Source organism: Pavona decussata, unplaced genomic scaffold, assembly GCF_977016875.1.
Source record: "Pavona decussata unplaced genomic scaffold, jaPavDecu1.1 SCAFFOLD_96, whole genome shotgun sequence".
NCBI classification, from domain to species: Eukaryota; Metazoa; Cnidaria; class Anthozoa; order Scleractinia; family Agariciidae; genus Pavona; species Pavona decussata.
The window spans coordinates 700464-720518 of NW_028145513.1; the positions used below are offsets into that span (position 1 = coordinate 700464).

At 37.9% G+C, this 20055-nt stretch overlaps 4 protein-coding genes and 2 long non-coding RNA genes across 11 annotated transcripts in view; 3 read left to right on the forward strand and 3 right to left on the reverse strand.

The window, feature by feature from the left end:
• LOC146472802 (protein LTO1 homolog) overlaps positions 1–20055 on the forward strand; it is a 188647-nt gene that overhangs the window by 61788 nt on the left and 106804 nt on the right. The window lies entirely within an intron of this gene.
• Positions 1–20055, reverse strand: part of LOC146472806 (microfibril-associated glycoprotein 4-like) — a 66723-nt gene that overhangs the window by 31371 nt on the left and 15297 nt on the right. The gene's annotated exons all lie outside the window — the stretch shown is intronic.
• LOC146472807 (uncharacterized) overlaps positions 1–20055 on the forward strand; it is a 151299-nt gene that overhangs the window by 24440 nt on the left and 106804 nt on the right. The gene's annotated exons all lie outside the window — the stretch shown is intronic.
• Positions 3425–19962, reverse strand: LOC146472810 (ryncolin-1-like). 3 transcript variants are annotated; one of them, XM_085119030.1, is made up of 5 exons: positions 10770–10904; positions 5878–6124; positions 4953–5062; positions 3987–4370; positions 3425–3700 (listed from the first exon to the last, which is right to left on the reverse strand). In XM_085119030.1, the coding sequence occupies exons 3-5, from the start codon at positions 5020–5022 to the stop codon at positions 3438–3440; spliced, it is 717 nt and encodes a 238-aa protein (XP_084975156.1). In that variant the 5' UTR covers positions 5023–5062; positions 5878–6124; positions 10770–10904; the 3' UTR covers positions 3425–3437. The 3 variants fall into 3 exon arrangements, with proteins under 3 accessions (XP_084975156.1, XP_084975157.1, XP_084975155.1); XM_085119031.1 differs by lacking the exons at positions 5878–6124; positions 10770–10904 and adding an exon at positions 19046–19962; XM_085119029.1 differs by lacking the exons at positions 5878–6124; positions 10770–10904 and adding an exon at positions 19046–19962 and having other exon boundaries at positions 4953–5261.
• On the forward strand, positions 10778–16014 carry LOC146472811 (uncharacterized). Of its 2 annotated transcripts, none has more exons than XM_085119002.1 (3): positions 10778–11359; positions 11815–13057; positions 13760–16014. In XM_085119002.1, exons 1-3 carry the CDS (start codon positions 10888–10890, stop codon positions 14253–14255), a joined length of 2211 nt encoding a protein of 736 aa, XP_084975128.1. In that variant the 5' UTR covers positions 10778–10887; the 3' UTR covers positions 14256–16014. The 2 variants fall into 2 exon arrangements, with proteins under 2 accessions (XP_084975128.1, XP_084975129.1); XM_085119003.1 differs by having other exon boundaries at positions 10778–11080.
• Positions 15676–17216, reverse strand: LOC146472812 (uncharacterized). The gene is made up of 4 exons (XR_014866500.1): positions 16887–17216; positions 16698–16808; positions 16273–16389; positions 15676–16094 (listed from the first exon to the last, which is right to left on the reverse strand). It is a non-coding gene; the product is annotated as an uncharacterized LOC146472812 (long non-coding RNA).

Below are 20055 nucleotides of genomic sequence, written 5' to 3' on the forward strand. Positions count from 1 at the left end.
CAGAGGATAGAATAGTGCCAAGTCAGCATTCCTTCTGGCAGCTTTCCCACTCTTCTAATGGTCTGGCTCAATTTGTGCAAAGTTCCATCTCGCCGTGTTTCTTCCTTAATCCTATCCAATACAACTGCATGTCCGGGCAGAATAGTTTTTTTCAAAACTTTTTCAGTGTCCTTGTTTCCCATGAAAGATAGTGGGTATCTGAACAAGAAATCTAGAGGATAAGCTTCATCTTTCCCGGGCTCATATTTCATTTCAAAGTCTGCATTCTGCATGTCCGTAAACCCATGTACTTTTCGATTAGTGGTAGAAGCTTTCGCGTAGCTTTGTTAAACAATGGTAAAAGTGGTTTGCGCGCCGTAAAAATGGTGAATCGTGATGCCCCAAGGAGGTACATACTAAATCGATCTTTGGCCCATTTTACACATAACGTGTCCTTCTATTTTTTTAAATAACTTTTTCTAATTAACCTATAGTTCATTGTTTTAATTAACACATTGTATATAGTTTTTATAGTATATTGTAAATAGTTTTTCTTAGTATATCCACATTGCTATTTCTTTTTATAGTATCTCCGCATTGTAATTAGTGTATTTAGTGCTCAGGGCTCCTATTGATAGCAGGGTGCTTTTAAGCTCCTGAAGGGACTACCCTAAGCTTTATGGCTAAATAAAGGTGTCTGTCTGTTTCTGTCTGATTGTACCTCTTTTCGATATCGGTCAGCGTACGGCTAATAAAATGCACAGGCTGCCAACCCTTGATATAGACTATTGGAAAAAACCGGATGATAACCCTTCATTATAACTAGCTTTTACTCTCATCATGATAGGTAACTTGGCGTTGAAGAATACCATTGTGTCCCTATTGGAAGTGCTACCTTTCAGTTCCTCGAATGCATTTTCTTCTTCAGGTCCTGAGCAGAACTTAGCTTCTTTGCCTGTTAGCTCCCTCAACGGTTTCGTGAGTGAAGCATACCGGGGTATGAATTTGGAAAGATAACCAGTCATGCCAAGGATCTCACTTCAGCTTTGGACTCCGGGTGGGGTTGCACATTTCTGAATGGCCTGTAACTTCTCTGGTGTGGGCTTGAGACCTTTTTCACCAAATCAGTAGCCCTAAAAAGTAATTTGTTTCTGGCCAAATTCACACTTGGACTTGTTAAATGTGATGCCATAATCTTGAGCTCTCTGAAGTACCAACCTCAATGTTTCATTGTGCTCTTCCCAATTACTCGCCCCAATCAGGATGTCGTCTCTTTGGTTGAGACATCGAGGAATGTCACCAAATATTCTATTCATTGCTTCATCAAACAGGTCTTAAGAAGCTTTTGTGCCAAGTACCAGCCTTTTGGGTCTAAATTTATCCCATAGAGTACTGAATGTAGCAACTGATCTTGATTCTGGGTGTTACACTAATTGATGATATCCCTGTCGGAGTTCTGAGCTTGGTACAAATGGTACAATTATGGAACTTGTGGGTAAAATCTTCCAACAGTGGTGCCTGTAAAATTCGACTACGTTCCATATGCTGGTTTGGGAATCGTAAATCAACACTTGCTATGATCATGTGCGATTCCAACTTGCCTGGTGGTGTCCCAGCGAACTTGGGCTTGTGTACTACTACAGAGGAACACCATGTAACTGGCTCATCATCAGGTAACTTCTCAAAACTGTCTCCTGCTATGCTTTGGTCTAGCCATTTCCTTAATGGCCCTTGGAGATAGTATGGCACTTGTCTGGGCTTCTGCGCCACCGGCACGGTTCCAGGTTCCATGTGGAAACGATGATTTATAACACTCCAATGATCTAACAATGATCAATGATCAATGATCTAACAATGATCTATAACACTCCATGTAAACACACTCAATGTATAACATAGGAGACAACAGTGGGCAATCGCGTATTTCTTTCGATCCATAACACATACAGAAGGAGGATAAGAGGTAATTTAAAATAACGAGATAAAAAAGATAGCTCACCTTGATCGTTTAGGAGAAAAGAGCCTTTTAGTTATTGGCTGGGTTTAGCATGAACGAAAACAGACCAATTTTTCAACGTGTGCCCTTATGACAGAAGAAATTATACGCAGAGTAAGAATGCCAATGCAATCCAATGAAATCGGTATGAATGGTTTTCAAGGAGACTCGAAAGGGGTATTAGCCGCGTGCGCGCGAGTAACCCACCCACGCCATAACTAAGGTGTACGCGTGAATGAATCAATTATTGCAATTATTGCTCGTGACCCCCCCTCTTTCACTCAATTTTTTTTGGTAGCCCCCCCCCCCCCTTTAGTGCCATTTTTTTCTCGTGGCCCCCCCCTAAATTCCACCGGCCCCCCCATGCTCATAAAAAATGAACGGTCCCTTACCACCACCCATCTTGTTGGGTTTTAATTTCGCCTGTTGTATATAGTTGTTCCAAGCGCCAGAGAATCGTTAAATCCGCAGGAGAGTGAAGAACCAGAGTACCTAAGGAAACATTTCACACAGCAAAGACCCCCAACAACAAAATGATGTTTCACCTAGCTTTGATCCACGATTTGGTCAAATAATTAACACGAAAACAGTGTGTCAGTTTATGAGTATGTAGTCCACATCTGTGAAAGAATGTTTTTTGTTTTTCTAGCAAAGAAGCGTTAAAGAATAAACAAGTTTCAAACTATATCTTTTGAATGAATGGTTATGGAAAAACAGATGGTAGGAAAGGATGAGAGTGGAAAGTTCGTGTACGAGTTGCATAAAACTTAACGTCAGACATAACTGCTAAAGTGAGATCTTCAGCTCGAAGGCGTATTAAGTAATAAACTGCCCTGGACCAGGCCATTAGAAATAAAAGATATTCTTTTCGGAATTTATGATATTCAATTTTTTCACACTTTGATAAATGATGTAATTCTGGAATCCAAATATCTTCTTTATCTTTGTTAATTAAGTGAAAATTTTTTGTCTGCGGGATTTCTTGTGCAAACGAACAAAAACATTGGCTTATGAAATCGAACCTTATATTGCTACGTATGGGAAAAGACAAACTCCCCTTTCACTACAGTAAGTGGATCCTTTACTCCCACTCAAATCACCTTGAATAGTTGTTGTCTATACTTACTTATTTCGTGTACTTAAGTTGTTGTTTCTATTCTTTGTTTTTACTTTTGAGTGTTTTTCTCAGTTGTAAATTTTGTATTAGTGTTTTTGTAACTATAAATCTTTAATTTAAAAAAAAGCGGAAAAGACAGCGATAAAATACACAAAAAAAAACTGGGGAAGAGATAAAAACGAAAGAAGACTGAACAGAGAAGTTAAGTTTTCAGATACTCAGCTTTATTCACTAGAAAATACCCATTACAATAATGAAACAGAAATGATTCCCGCTCTGTTTTGTGATTATATACTGAAGATCTCTTTGGAACCAGAGCTGGTTATAAGAGGCGAGGACACAAGTTTAAAACTTCTCTGGTCTGATCTTCATCTCAGCTCTCTTCACGGAGTAGAAATATCCTTTCCAGTGACGCCAGTTGACACCGTCACCGTCTGATGAGTGCTTCCCATGATGATACAAGCCGTTCAGATTGGAGGAGTGACAGCCACCGTACCACCAGGCTCCTTTGAAGGACACGGCACAGTTTTTGGAAAAGCTGTCATTGTCCCGATCTTTAGTTGTAAATGCGTGGCCACGATGTTCAAAAAGGGAATCTCCAGCAGTTCCTAAAGGAAAATTTTACAGTTTACTGATTTTCCGAGAAGACAATTAAGCAACCACAGAAACCCATATTGTTTATCGAGAGTGCTCACATCCTGAAAAGTGTTTTAGCGTGGTTCTCAAACGGCTCAAATTTTTATTGACTACTGATCTGAAGACACAGGCCACTTCTGGATAGCGCTGTGTTGTTTTAACTTCATTCGCAAAGTCGCTTCTCCTCCTTTCTCGAAGGAGGAGGTGAAGGGACCCTCGGGACGAGGAAGAACGCGTTTGGTTTAAAAGAGTGCTCACCCGAGTAAGTTCCAAGACTCAGCTGATACTTAGATCTCTCGCTTGTAACAGCAAAGTGATCGTACTCAGCATAGGCAGTCTTCCCTTTTGTGTCTTCCAGATCCACACGAAGTCTGTTTCGTGCGCTTTTAGTCAGCCGGTTTATCTTGTCCAGTCCCAGCCAAAACTCGCCATTCAAGTTACCAAAGCCCAGTTTGTAGTCGTTCCAACCGCGGTAGAAATTAACCGAACCGTCTAGTCTCTTCTGGAACACTGTCCACCCCCCACCGGCTGTTGTTTGGTCACAGAACACATCAAACGGGCCTGAACCATCAGGATCGATTTTATAAACACCACTGATCTTCCTTCCGGATTTGTACAGCTCGGCACAGTTCTTCTTGTGATCTGAAAACCATAAGCAAAGCAAAACAAATTATTAGTTAACACGCGATGGAAACAACCGGTGTCACTGAATTAGAGTTGACCAACCGTGAATTGTAAATAATATAGCTGCCAAAACTTGCATATAAAAATAATTACAAAACTCATCAAAACTCATCAGTGAAAACATAATAAGAAAGCTACATCTCTTCACTGAGAAGCGCTCGATACTCGTTTTAATGAAAAATAGCAAATTAAACTTTTTGCACTGAACATTCTTTTGACAGCCCATTTCATTTTTATCCCGGATTTTTTTTAAGTCAATGAGATGATTTAGAAATACAAAATTAAAGCGATTCAACCTTTCGATTTATAAATAGGTTACATTATCATCAAGGAATAAAGTCAATTGAAGTTGTGAAGTTCAAAATGAATAATGTTATAAAAACAAGCGGCATTCCTGTGCGCAGAAAGCTCCAGGAAAAAAATCGTTAAATTTGTCTTTTCTCTTCAAAATCTCTCTGTTAATTAGTTGTCAAAAACTCAAGAAATTTTGTAACATTTTAAAATCGCTTTTATCCGGACATCAACGAGCGTTTCAGTCACCTTTCTCAGTTGTTTTGTTCCCTGTGAGTGCCTCCATTTTCTTCTGGAGATCCGAAAGTTGTAGTTTCATTTCTTGCAAGAGTTTCCTCACCTCTTTGTTGGGCCCCGCGCTAAAAGTGTTGTAAATGAGATTTTGACATTTACTGTTAGTCGGGGAAGCGGACCGATTGCTACTGTTGCCTGATTCAGCTAGGCTGACGGTCGATAAAATTAGCACCAACAGCGAAAAACAACCTTGGATGGCCGACGAAAACATCGTGAGCGCTTGGAGGATAGATTCACAACTGTTTCTTAACACTGCTCATCCTACTAATAAAAGTATAGTCAGAAGTTCTTGTTTACTTTTTCGCTTACAAGACTTTTCTCGTCTTAAAGGAAGCCTCTTCCGTTAGAACAAAGGAAAACATTTGCAATTTGTACCTTGAACCTAACTAAATATTTCAATGATACGGGAATATTTGACAGCGTTCCAGAAAAAATAGCATAAGCCGCTGTGGATGAACTATTTCACTTGAAGTTTTAGTTCGATTAATTAGCCGACTTAAGGTACCTGCCCAGGCTATTTCAGGGCAGTTTTTTGTAGAAATTTCTAGCATAAGATGTCACATATGGATACCAATCTGTTTACAGAATGAATATTAAATGTATGAAAAACTGAAAAATTGAGATTACTTATTGCACTGGGCCTCCTGGGGTGTGTATTTAGTCAATTATTAACTTCTGTTTGTGAATGAAAATCGCGTTTTTCTCTGTTCGCATAGCAGAAACCAGAGAAGTAAATTCAGATATCTGTTATTGGGACAGAAAAGGACAAACGCTAGTTTCGGTTTCAATATATTAAGTATAAAACTCGTGTTATGGTCAGGTGAAGAAAGCTGGAATTCAATAACTAGCAAAAACTAAACAGTTGCTTCTCCTCACTCACCTAAACTAGCGTTTGTCTCTATTTAGTTGCTGAAAAGGCTTGCCAAATTTCGTCGGGAAAGAGGGAATAATTTTCTTGAAAAATGAATTTTGGCTTCCTTCCCCAGCTCTGAATTGCCATAAAACTTGGATAAAGCATTGTTGTCTTTGAGAAATGAAGCGGATTTGTTCTACGATCGTCAGAATACTTCTTTCCGCCATTTTGGTTTTATATCCGCTGACCAGTAGCCTCTCGATATCGCTGTAGCCTCCAATCTCGTACCCAGAGTCCTCAGGCTTTTTGGTCAGCGGGGCGGCGCCAGGAGAGACTCTGAGATAATGGAATTTCTTATCCCAGAAAACGTGGGATTCCGGTCTTTGTGCGCATGCTTAAGATTAAAGCGGAAGTCAAATGCCCCAACGTTGCTGTTATTGGGCCTGAAGGTTTTATCGGGCCTTGAAAGTGTTCGAGAAAGCCAAAATTGATTCTACACGCAATCAAAAGGAACTGGATTTTTTCCCGTAAGAGCGGATCAAAGCAACTGGATTTTTTTTCACGTAAGAGCGAGCGAAAGGTGGACTTAATTCGACGTTGCTACAACAGACAAGTAACATATTTCTTTATTACTGTTTATACTTACAAATAAAAAGGAACCATCACTTCTTCTCTCACAGAACTGAGCAGCTGACTGTGTATTAAATTTATGTTCAAATTACCTTCTCCCTTTCCCTTAACAGTTTATTTCCAAATGGGATTCAATGAACACATACATGTTACCATTTGAAAATAATTTAAATCACCTCTTAATATAAGTATTATTTACTGTTGTAAATTAAGTTTTTTTTCGTCTCAAAATTTTTTAATTTTATTAGACTGAATTGTGTGCACGCTTTTCTTAAAGTGAATTTAAGAATGTCATATGTGTTCGAATGCAAGCTTAGTACAATTTCAACATCAGCATATTTAATACATGCCATGAATTCAAGAGCAGCTGTGAATTTTTTTTTTCTGAATAAACATTCCTTTTGCCTAGATTTTGGCAAAACTGATAGAGAGTGCTCACATCTTGCATGCTTCTAGTGCTGTAGAGTTGCTCCCAGGTATACTAATAATATATCTAGAAATAAAATGAAGTAGTATAACAGAGATTGGATAATTGTGCCAACAGGCTTTGAAAATAAGGATAGTGAGTTGTGTTGAGGTTTAATTTGTTAGCTATTCTGCCTAACCACAGAGAAAGAATTATGAGAACTGTATGGAGCGTGGTAATCATGCCACCTCTCATCAGTAAATTGGTTATAATATGATTGTTGAGAGACTGTTGATATCCTCACTATGGTACTTCATATAGTCAGCCAATTTCTATACCATGCATATAATCTCCTTAGTCTGTTCTTGTATACATGTAATCAAGGTAAAATAATTTAAAACTATCTTATGTGAGTTCTCTAATAAATTTGGGTGCCGTGTAGGAAATTAGCACAGAGATGGGGTCAATAGATTGGGGAAATTGGGTGTATATTAAATTGACATAAATTTTGGTGGGGCCCGACTTCATCTGGTCCTGGAGTGTACACTTTAACTAAGAGCTGAGTCAGATAGCTCAGATACTGACACACATTACCTAATGCATTCTGATTGATTAGGGCACATTACTGGTAAATTGATAATTTCTGAATGATTTGCCATTTCCTTTGAGTCGGCTGGATGGTAATGTGATTAGGTATCACACATTTAATTGACTTCAGGCAAGGGAAGTATTACTACTCAACCAACACTCTGCAGCTGAATAGTATAATATAATCTCTTCTCTGATCTTGCAGCTCTTGCTTTGACGACAGATAATTACTATTGTCAAACTCCCCAATATCCTGAATGATTGGCACAGTGTTGTGAGACCTTTGCTGAACTGTGTAAATTATACAGCGTTTGTGGGAATTTGTGGTCCCTTGACAATAATGTTAGCTAAGAACTAAAACTGAAAATTGTCAAACGTGACTCTTAGTTCAAGCCTTTCCTGGGCTCTGATTGTCTATTAGGCCACAATCTAAGTCATCCAGCATATTGCATAATGTTTGTGGGACTGGACCAAGTTTAGTGAGCTGCATTGATCTAAGGTCTAGAACAATAGAAAGACATTCAAAATAATAATTCAAAATCATATAAATTTGTCATACCATCAGTTACAAAACTGTATCCAAAGATGTTTCAAATTTCTTTTAAGCTTGTTAACAGAATAAACAATAAGGCTAGTGATGTTTCTTTAACCCATAAAATATCAGTTGAATAGTAAATTATTATTATTTTTTTTTGGTGGGGGGGGGGGGGGGGTCTAACAAGCGTTGACTGTAAAAATTTATGTTTCATCTATAATCACTCTATAATTAACAGTTTTGTTAACAAATTATACTTAAAAAATTCTATATTCTTGATGACTGTAAAGGTTACACATAATTTTATTAGTTACCCCCAACAGCGAAGGGGAAGGGAGTAAAGGACCCATTGGAATCCTTGGAATGTTCAACATATATATTTTATAGACTTGTCATGCTTTAGAAAATATTAAATGTAGTTTTTTTTGCAAGCTAGTATTGTAGTGTCTGAAAGTTTTTTCTTTTGTTTGATTATCAGTGCAAAATAACAATAAACGATATGATTCACTAAGAAGTATAATTTTTATGCTAAAACCTGCTGGCTACCACAAATTTCTTGCTAATATTTACTAGCCATAATAATTACATGAATGAATATTACATGAAGAAATGATAGAAGGGGTTGTTTTCACCAAATTATTCAGTAAAATCCATCCACTGCCAAAATAATTATGTTAGTAAATTTGCCAAATTACAAGTGGAGTGTTTGATAAGGATATAATTATGATGAAAGTGGTCACTTAATTCTGCACAAGGCTGTGCAAGCATTATCTACAGGTCATATGCCACACAAACTTGGGATACTTGGCTTCCATGTTTATGTACAACAGGTACACTTGCAGTAGAATGAAATCGAGCAGGGGCCTTCTCCTGTATCTCCTCAATAATAGCGTCCCAATTGAACCCTTCAAGGGAAGACTTGGTGTTCTTTCTTATAACATATAGCACAGAAAGTCACACCACCGCTCATCTATTTTTTTTAACATCAAATGGTACTTTAGACATGATTTCACACTTTGCAACAGCATATATAATTGCTTTGGCCTCTCAACAGGAATATTTGTCTGCAAGGGAACCCACAGTTTTCTTGTCTCATACTTCGTCAATGGAGTATTTGCAGGTTTTTTCAGATGAAGGGAAAAAAATATTTTAAAAAGGTTAGATTATTTTTGCTTACATATATTAATGTACAGCACATTAACATAGTACAGTTAAACTATCATAATTTATAACCTTCAAATTTTTGCCATCTTTATTTTAAACTCAGTGTACATTATTTGTTGAGTTATATAAAAACTCCAAGCAATATATTATGTTATAACTTTTGTATATTTTAAGATTGAGGAGGCTTAATGTTCATAAGCCTCATATTGATTTCTTTTATTGAGCCCCCACTCCACTACTTGAGTTTTTTTCTTTTCATTGTTTGTCTGCAGTGTACATGTGGGAAATAAATAAATACAAAGATTTTAAGGTACTTCTGCATTTCCCAGTCGAAGTCCAGCTTCAGGCTTCAGTATTATCTACACCTGTTTTTTGACTTGTCAAGTTGGGTGGCTCTTCACTGTCACAGTGTGTTGACTTTCGTGCAGAGAAGATGGTAGTGAGTAACAAACAACAAGTCTTTATTCTCAACTGCCCCTATACTGTAAAAGTAATCTTTAAATCTGTATGTACTATTACATTTGAGATTAAACTTTCATCTGAAGGTAACTTAACACCGTGGCCCTTAACACTTTTTAGGACAAATAACTAATTGTTCTTATTTTGCATGGAATATGGAACAGTTAGAACAAAATCTGCCAAAATTCTCAAAACAAAATCTCAAAATTTAAGAAAAATGTTCAACACACCATTACCTCTGCCTCAAAGGGGCAATTTTTTCTGAATTATTTTTCTTTGGCAAGCTGGCCATGGGCAGTGACTGACAAAAGTGAAACCTTTTCTCTTTTGTGCGGTGTTTGATCATCGTAGAGATGTCTCCAGCGTTTCCCTTGTGGCGGCAAAACCGAAAGGGAATTAATCGAAACGGCAACCTGAGATGGACTCCACTCCACACCAGATCAGTCATCTCCAAATTTTTATCCACGACAAGGTTTATAGATGTTGAAGAACTTCTCTATTTTTCCATGATAACCTTCACTAGTAAATAACATGTTCGAAATATTTAGTACGTTGACGACACCAATGTCCTCTCTAATACGTTTAATGTTTCTATACTTGCGAACGGCTTCACCAATTCGTTCTCCTACCGCTTTTTCTCCCAAACTGACTGATATAATGACATTTTCCGAAAATAATTTTTTGCAACAGCGACAGTAATCAGTTTAAACTGCTCGCATTTGGCCGTGTCATTTTGCCGTCGTATGACAGTAGTGGCAAACTTCCTACGATAAAACGGCTAATGTTTAGTCGGCTAGAAATTGCCGTTTCACTGACATAATTCAAAACCCGTCTTTGAATTGGAGTCCTTCTTATTTTTGGTATGAAAAAAATAACATAAAATAACCGTGACACACACATAAAAATTACAAAACAGCGAGTCTGACATTTCAAATCTCCCTCCAAGACAAGGAAGTTGGTTGGGTGGTTTCCGGTTTGGTCAACTTCCGCAAATGACCAACGGACTTCCTGTCGGTCTTCCATTGTTATGCAGACGACCAATCGAAAAAATTAAATTTTTCCATTATCCCAGAGTCTCTACTGGCGTCCACCCGCTGACCAAAAAGCCAGAGGACTCTGGGTACGAGATTGTGTAGCCTCTTTTTTGTCCCCCACCCGGTCAGGTGTTTTGTTTTGTTTATCGGTTGCTAGGTGTGTTTGTGACATTTGATCACAGCATAAATCGCTGCATGAGTTACATCCGGTCATAATCAAGATGGCGCCGACAAAAAAAAAGAAGGGGTTATCAAAAGCCGATTGGAAGAAACTTAGAAAGGCACGGGGAGAAAAATCAGCTGCAACAAGAGGCACAGGAGCTGGAAGTCGAAAGAAGTTTACTCTTCCAGCGAAATGGAAGGAGACGACATACAAATCAGGCAACCGAGTGCGAGTGCAGTTTGAAAGCCCTGGTAAATCTGTGTATAAAACACAGAAACAAGTAGAAGGAGTGCTTCTGTCAAGAAACTTGAAGGATTGTCTGAACGAAAGAAGTACCACAGAAGATGAAATAAGTCAAGATGATTCAACTGGGTCGGAATATTTGCCTACAGATGAAGACACTGCAAAAGTTGAGTCTGTTGTAATGTGTAATCTGGAGCGAAGATTATTTGTCTGCGAGTCTACTCAGATTATGGATTTAGTGAACCAAGTCAACCAAACTTCAAAGTGCTCAACAAAAGGCTGCAATGGTAAGTAATAATATGGTGGTTAATGTGTGTCTACCAATATTGTTTCACGACTAAAGCCGTTTTCACAAAATCCGTTCTCACCATTGTAGTCACAAGTTATTTCTTATGGTGTTAGCTCTTGAGAATTTCTCACGTTAGATGTCTGTTTATAAATCCCCCAAGAGGGAGAGTTTAGTTATATTCTATTTTTCAAACGCACCTACTTTAAATACTTGTTTCGTTTTCTTGGAACTTGTGTTCGTTTGTAAGGATTTTTTGTGAAGTGAAGGATGTTGGTAGTTATTCCTTGTAATTATCTCACCTAGAAACATGTTGTATTTGTATAAATTTTGTTGAGATCCCTTCTATAGCGTACAAACACTTAGCACAAAAGTGAAGGGTTTGAAAAGAAATGTCCATGCAAGGGTACTCCTCAAAGCATGTATATATTTATGATTTTTTTTGTTCTGTTATAGGCATTCTGGTAGTTGCTAAAGTAGAACCGGTGGGTCTTGGGGGCACCTTGCAAGTTTTGTTTGCCTGCAATGGCTGTAAACTGCGAACTGTTAATTTCACTGGATCTGCATTTCTCGAAGGATCAAGAAGAACTGTAGTAGGTCTTGCACTGGCTGTGGCCTTCTTCATCACTGGGCATGGCTATGCAAAATTTGCGAGGACTCTGAGACAGTGCCTGGGAATCAGTTGTGTTTCCAAAAACCCATATTATGAAACAATCAAACTTGTGTATCCACACATCACAGACATTTTGAATGAAATGTGCGAAGAGGAAAAGCAAAGAATGAAAGCAAAGGAGGAAGGCGAGCTGGGTAGTTGGGAGCGGGCTGTTGTGACGTCAGATGGCGTGTGGCATACACGTGGACATTTTAGCAAAAATGGATCTTTTATTATTAAGAATTACCTGACGGGAGGACTCTTGTGGTATGGACATAAGTGTATGCGGGGGAAAGATACTGTTGTGGATGAAGACTTGTTTGAGGGGACATCAAAGTCCATGGAGGGCATACTGGCAGAGCAGTGTTACAAGCAAGCTGCAGATGAAGGCTGCAAAGTTGAAGTTGTGTGGCAAGATGGTGACTCCAGTGCGGCAAATGCAATCAAAGATTACCATCCAGGTGGCAAAGTTTATAAATGTGGAGGACATGTTGGCAGAGCTCATGTCAACCAGCTAAAGGAGGCCGCCAAAAAAAAGGAGTTCTCTGCAGACATCAAGAGAAAGTACAAAGAACAGTTTCCTTCGGTGACTTCACTGAAGTGCAAATGTGAGTGGCACAAGGCTGGTTGTGGTTGTTTAAGTGATTCTTTTCTGACAAGTGCCCGTGTCAATCACTTTTGTTGTTTACAGCAATGTGAAGACCACCAGGAGTATGCTCGGCGAATGAGAGCTCTTGGGACTTATCACTGCAAAGATATCCATGAATGGGGTGATGGTGAATCATGTGGCTTCCATGAGAACATTGTCTGCTCATGCAAGAACTGCGATGAAGATGACGAGCTCCAGTGCGAAGGACAGCCATACACGACAAAAGCAAAAGTGACATGCGATTTCCATCAGATGGCATACCGGTTAGAATGTGAACGCCGTGCAGTGGATGCAAGTAGTGTCATCCACCCCACCATGGGAAGAGGTCACTCCAATCTCTGCGAGGCTCATTTCACTGGCCTGCCTGACTTTCGTGCTAAAGATCAGAATCTTTCAAGGTGAGGTCTATATTTTTATTAATCACACATCTTTATAACCCACCAGGGATGGAGATGAAGTAAAGGACAGCTGAAAATGTAGAAATGATAGACAAGTACATCAGTTGAAGAAGTAGCGCTTTTCAGTCCATAATTGGATTTTAATGGCTGGAAAAATGGTGTTCACAGCCAGATAATTTACCTGGCTTCCGGCTATTATCTACATTCCTGAGTACTTACCGATTAGTTTTTTTTTCGATCTTAGTGCCTGAGTTTAGTAACATCACAAAGTCCACAGATGGGTATCAGGCAATATACCATCTGATCTCGGTCACAAGGGAAACGTAGTATCAGTATCAGCATGTAGGGTTTGCTTGCCAGTCCATTGATTTTTGGACCATCTTTCAGCCAATTGCTTTATTTGCTGGCACATGCCTATTTGCTATGTAACCGGAGTGCAACGACTTGGGTTGTAATCACAGCTTTCAATTTTTTTTGTCTAATTTGATATTGTTTTTAGCTGTAATTGGACACCAAGTCTGTGTGCATGTCAACCAGGTGCATTGGATTCAGTACTTTTAGCTCTTTTATCCACTGTTTGCAAAACTGATATAAAATATATCCATGAATGTTTGAGTAAAAGGTTCACTTTATTACATAAATGATACTTTCCATTGGCCACATAATTGATATTCAACAAACTGTAACTCTCTTCCTTTTTAGATTGCACTACATAACATCAACAAACTGTGGATTCTGCCAAGGCAATATGACGTGGTGCCATAAAGTCCGTGGCAAGTCCTACCACTGGATAATCGACCTCTACAGCAGACTTCAGTTGCCAGTTATACCAGCAATTATTCAAGCTCTGCAGAAAGAAGTTGAAGACCGCATGACGGAAATAGAAAAGGGGAGAACAGACCACACAAAGAAGATCAGGGTTCAGATGAAGGTGGCCAGAGCCGAGGAGCAGGAGGAAAGGAAAAGATGGGTAAAAAGGCAAAGATTGCAGCATACATATGGACACAACGAAGACGATGGTGACAACGAACAGGAAGACCCCAGGCTGGTTAATGCAGCCAGAGAAGTTATTGAGGGTGCAGAGCAAAATGATGGAGCTGCAATCATCATTAGTGGTAAAGCCTGTAAGTGCGGATCCAGACAACACCAAAGGACAACCCATTCAGCATGCCCTCTGAACAAGAGAGGAAAGAAATAAACTTCAGTGGCAGTGAAAATTTAGAATTTCATTATCTAAGAAGGAATAATTAACATGCGATTTTTATTTACATGTACAAAGTGTATCCCACGACCTTGCTGGGGTTTATTTATTCCATGTCCAGGTTTGGTTATGTATTTAGGTTGTTCAGATTGTGGATAAAAAAGTATCCAGTGGCTAAATCTCTATTCCGTAAATAAGTGCGAGTGACAAAACTGCACTAGTCACTGGATAGATACTTATCAGCTGGTGGATAGCATTTACCACCCTTTGATTTATTTCATTTTTCATGTCCTGGGCAGAGCAGGGAAACAGGATAGTTTACATGACAACAAAATATCCAACTTTTTTCAACATTTTAATTATTTCATTGACATTAATTGATATGCTCCTTGACACTTCTGTCAAAGGGTCAGTAAAAAAAGTTATGAATCCATTACCAGAATTTGGTGATATTTATGCAACTTAAGAGCAGGGCTGTCAAAATTGTTTTTGCTGTACAGTCCATTGAAATTCAGATTTTGAGTTGCTCAAGTGACCATTTGGATTAGTCATGTGATATTTCTTGACCAATTCGGGTACTCCATTGGTCACATATGATAGCCAAAACTTCAAATGCATGCAATCAATTTTTTTGGGAGTGCAACAGGCAGCTATATGTAGTAATGACCGTACTGTAACTGCCCCCAGTGTTTTTAGCAAGTCATGTTTACAGTTTGATGTGACCATCAATCTATTGAATATATTTTTACTATTTATAATTGAAGACTGAGGATTAGGGAAGTTATCTTGTAGCCAATCAAATATGGTATATATTTCGTCACAAGTGTAAATAAATAAGTTTAAAAATTGTAAATTACAACTTTTGAATTTTCCTATCTTATCCGGTTCATAGTTTTATCTTTAGAGAAAAAAAAACAGTTTGTAATTTCTTCATACATGTATTTGAATATTCTCAAAACAATTCAATTATAAAACTATGCAAATCCGAACATATTATCCAAATTACAAGTAGGCAGTCTTGATTTGTATTGCTGCAATGCAACACACAGGCTTCTTTTTGAATAAGGAAACCTTGGGCCGAATTACACAATACTACTTTTGCTTACAACTGTCACATGCGATTTTTGTAGCACGTGTTGCTTGCGCCATGTGAAAAAAAATCAAATGCAAGTTTCAGACTACTACAAAATTGTTTGTGTCATATGCAACAGTCATAATGAATTTGTGCCTAGACATGACATTAGCATATAACATGTAACAAAATTGTACTGTGTAAATTGGCCTCTATTATTAGGAGCCCATCTGTTCACTGACTACCTTACATAAATGCAATATTTCGTAGAAACCAAAACTGTATAACCATTCTCATTTTGTATACAGTAATAACATGGTATAAATATTTTCATTAGCTTGTTCATGTATTGAAAGCCGTTCTTTTATTTGTTGAATTTCTTATTCTAATACTCCTAATACACTTTTCACATGGTGTGATAATTATAGTACTATTGTCTCTGTTCATGTAAACAATCTGATCTAAATAATTTTTGATTTTGGAAATTTTGTCACAATGGAATAAATCTTTTGGCTTTGACAAGGTATGATAATTATAGTACTACTGTTTCTGATCATGTGTAACTTGTAAATAATGATCTGATATGTAAATAATTTTTGATTTTGGACATTTGGTCACAGTAGAATAATATTCTCAATTTATGTTGAAAATTCTAAAAATAAATTTGTCAATGTTCTAAATTAATTCTTGATTGTTTGATTCCCTTAGTGTTTTGCTGCAGGCCACTTTGCAGCGGCCAGGTCCCTGATGGTGACCAGATATACCTGAAAATTAAACAACAAGTAAACAGTTAGAAGTTATTCACTATGAAACAACTTGTCAGAATTACCCTAAAAAATAACCCGGGTTTGGGGGGGAGGGGATATGGGGGTGGTGAGGGCTGATATAAGGTACATTTACATGGCAGTGTCATATTTTTATTTCAAAAAAGTGCTAACTTACCCCTGAATGGGTTGGGTCTGGCCTTTCCACTGGATGGCCAGGTATAGTTTCCCTCACCATGAAAACATACGTAGGTTGGCATCCAACCTCTGCTCCAAGGGTCTTTCCACTTCCACGCTAAAATCAGAAGGTAAACATTACATGTCAGTTTTACAGAATATCTTCCCTAAACCTCAACATAATAGTTTACCCGAAACATTTCGTTTTAGACACAGAAACAGGAAACAGATCGCACATTGTGCTTATAATCTTTTACAAAGGAGGAACATGTAAGGAGAACTATTCTTTGTAAAAGCAAGGATAACTTCTGCGGGAAATGTACATGCTATTGTTATGTGATGAAAGCTGATCTTGGAGTTTCTTCTTGGACTTTAGAAGAATAACATGACTGTAGAGAACTGCATGCTTGTAATTTTCTAACTTACCCACAATAAATGGAACAGGTATCTAAAAAGCCTGGCTCTGCGTTTGTCAGACATTTCGTCCTTCTTCAGGGCTTCTTCAAAAGGCAGATTAGACCCACAGGTTCTTGAAATCTGTGTAAAAATGCAGAGTTTTGCCCATCTGAATACTGAAAATGATTAGTGAACTAAACAAAATAACACAAAACTTACCAACTGCGAAAAAATTCGGCTTCGAAAGCCTCAAATGCGGCCTCCTTATTTGCAGCACGAACCGACCCGCGATCCGCCATCTTGATTTTCCTTGTGGCCTTGGAGCACGAAAGGGAAACCGCTGACAATAATTTTGCATACTCACCTTTTTCCTGGCAACCGACCCAGCCTCTTTCTCGGTCAATGGAACTGACTTCCGGTAAAAATGCGAACCTTTGACAACGCGTAGAATTAAAATTTGCATAAATATTGAGATAAAACAATTTTTTTTTAAAAATAGGTGGTATAAACTATAAATGGGCCGAAAATTACTTGATTCTGAAACACAAAAATTCGGCCTGGGCCTGGGATTTTCCTTAGAAGCGCTCACCACTTGTACCGCAAATCTCTAAAACCTCATTATAAAGCTTTAAAATAGAAAACTCAAGTGCACTCAAGACAGGCGAATTATAGAATCACGTATCATGTTTGGTAACATTTCAGTAGAAATGTAAATCACTTCTGAAGGCAATAAAATAAACAAAAGGATCTGCCTGTTTTCTTACTGAGAATCTCTCTTCAAGAAACGCTCGGTCAATTAACAAATTAGATGCCATCAGAACATTGTCAAAATGAGCTTAATCGAATATAAATTTGTCGAATCGATGAAGACAACCAAATCCATTGAGATTATTCCTCATTTTTGTTTGGCAATCGCTCTAAACTGCCGTGGATCTGCCGAGTGTCTGTAAGTTAAGACCTTCCTCTTTCTCGAGTTATCTAGCAAAGCGAGAGCGAAGCGAATCGTATCCGTGTAAGTCTGTTACGCATTTGTGTCTTGCTGAGTACGTTTTGACGATAAATACAAGTACAAAACGTCTCAACAATATCCAAAACTGTACTGGCGGTATTTAATTTTATCTTAACGGCAGTCAAACGCAAAAAAACAAGAAAAGTTTAGCAAGAGATAAAGTATTTAATTTGAGGGATCAAAGCTGTGAGCCTGCGCCGAGTTGACTAAATCATTTCAGTTAAGTCACATACTCACAAAAAACTTAACAGCTTTGAGCTCTCCGGCAAAGTAAAATCCTTACCTTCAACGCAGACTTTTCGTACTTTTTTTTTAAACATTTCACTAGTCGAGTATTATGTTAGCACATTTGGAAGAAAGGCCGTTGATTAGGAATTGGTCGGAACTAGGCCTTATTAGCACCGTAATTTGTTTGATAATTTGTTTGATGTTTGATACGGGACAGACCATTATTTTCTCGAACGAAGGAGGGGATGATAAACTTCCCTTTGGCAATTTGGTAATTTTGTTTTCTTCCCACAAACATCGTCTTAAGCAATGTGATCTTCTTGCGGCTTAAAAAACTATTGTTCTATCAAAACGATTAAATTGACCATTTTTGACGCAATTCGTCCCTGTTCCTCGCTCTGGCATTCTACTCAGCTACTGGCTCACATTTATAAGGGCATATGATAGACAATATTCAACTGGCTTTTTTTCACAATACCGAAGTCTTCATCCTCTTTGAGGATAAAGTTCCTTTTTACAATGCACAAACAAAAACCACAGGGTTATTGTTTACATGAGAACTGAATGAGATTTCTTGTTTAATTTGTGTTAGATAATCTTTAAAGTAACGCAAGATCATTCTACTGCAACAATAGTGTTTCGGTAAACATGTAACGGCTGTCAAGGCCTGCTCGAATCATTTTGTTTAACATTTTTAGTGATTGCCAGTGATTGACTTCTAAAAGAAGCCGTGTCTTTCAGTTGAATAGCAATGATGAGTGTAGCTGAGTTTGAAGAATTTGTTGAATTGAGCAGAAATTTATCAAGTAAGGATAAAATTTTGACATTTAATTGTCACGATAAATTATTAAATTAAGCGGCATTTCTACTTCTCGGAAATTCCTCATTGACTTAGAAACGTTGTATCGAGGGGAGCAACTGAGATCAAAACTGAATAGATACTAGAATTTAAAACACTGTACCGAGGCGGGATTGATAGGAAACTTACGTGTAACTGGCAAGTGAATAATCAGGTTAAAATAATTTTGTTCACACGCGCGGGGCGATTTCCTTTCCGCCTATATATATATTGGTCTATATTATAACATACAGATGCCAAAGCATCTGTCTCGTTGGGAAAAAATCAGCCGTTATATCTTACCGGTTATGGTTATGAAGGACTTCCTCGGTGGGAACTCTTAAGTCCACCGCGTTAAAATGCTTTGCTCCTGGCGTCGCTTTATCCGTCAGTTTTTGTGCTATCCATGACAGGCCAACCAATAACACATGGTGACGAATCTTCCCAATATAAAAAAAGCGTTTTACCACTGTTATACGTACCCCTTTAAAACCTTTTCCCTTAAAAATTTTTTTCCATCAGTTTAAGTTAAAAGGCCCAAAGGCAAGGATGACTTCGAAACTCGTTTTCCAAGTTCGTCTGCTTTAATAGATTCATTCGTTTCTTTTTCGCGTTGCAAAATGTTTACTTTGTTGTTTACCGAGGCCGCATGTGTTAAATCCATTAAAGGACATTCAACCATGAAATGGGACCATTGACTTTCATTTCTTTTTTATTTCTTTATTTCCAGTTTTTCGGCTTTATTTCACATTATGATCAGGTGCCGGCTCCTGCTATGATTTTTAAAATATTATTTTATCTTGGAAAGCCAACGTCAGTTAGAGTGTCCAACTGTTTATTTAATATGTTACACAAATATTGAAGAATGAACTGATCTCGTTGTGAATTTTAATATACGTGTAAAATGAGAGTACACAATTTTTGAAACTTTTAGTTTATATAAGAAAAACAATCACACAAATGAAGCGAACTTCTTTGTTGAAATTTTCCTTCAAGCCAGTGGATCCAAAGAATTGTTTTCCGGATGGGTAAATTTTTTCAAATGCAAATTTTGCTATAAAAGTATATTCTACATCCTTTAAGTATCCTAAAGTGACCTGAAGTGTTGAGATTTTATAGATAAATGTCAAAAAGATAAAAGAAAAGTGGTTATTTCGATCGGTCAGGTGTCAACGTTTTTTATTATAACTATATTCTCGGATCTCAAGCTTCTTAAAGGCAAATTTTAATATGGCTTCATTGAAGCATGGCTGTTGACTTGATTCACTCAAAGCTTCAGCCCTCTGGCCTCTGTTGCTTGTGGGCCTTCCTCA

Excerpts from the sequence above, each read along its gene's own strand:
- LOC146472810 (XM_085119029.1), bottom strand. The coding sequence starts at position 5,208 with ATGTTTTCGTCGGCCATCCAAGGTTGTTTTTCGCTGTTGGTGCTAATT. Across the intron at positions 4,371-4,952 it reads GAACAAAACAACTGAGAAAG|ATCACAAGAAGAACTGTGCC; the intron begins GTGACTGAAACG and ends TATGGTTTTCAG. Across the intron at positions 3,701-3,986 it reads GAGTCTTGGAACTTACTCGG|GAACTGCTGGAGATTCCCTT; the intron begins GTGAGCACTCTT and ends ATTTTCCTTTAG.
- LOC146472811 (XM_085119002.1), top strand. The coding sequence starts at position 10,888 with ATGGCGCCGACAAAAAAAAAGAAGGGGTTATCAAAAGCCGATTGGAAG. Across the intron at positions 11,360-11,814 it reads CTCAACAAAAGGCTGCAATG|GCATTCTGGTAGTTGCTAAA; the intron begins GTAAGTAATAAT and ends GTTCTGTTATAG. Across the intron at positions 13,058-13,759 it reads AAAGATCAGAATCTTTCAAG|ATTGCACTACATAACATCAA; the intron begins GTGAGGTCTATA and ends CTTCCTTTTTAG.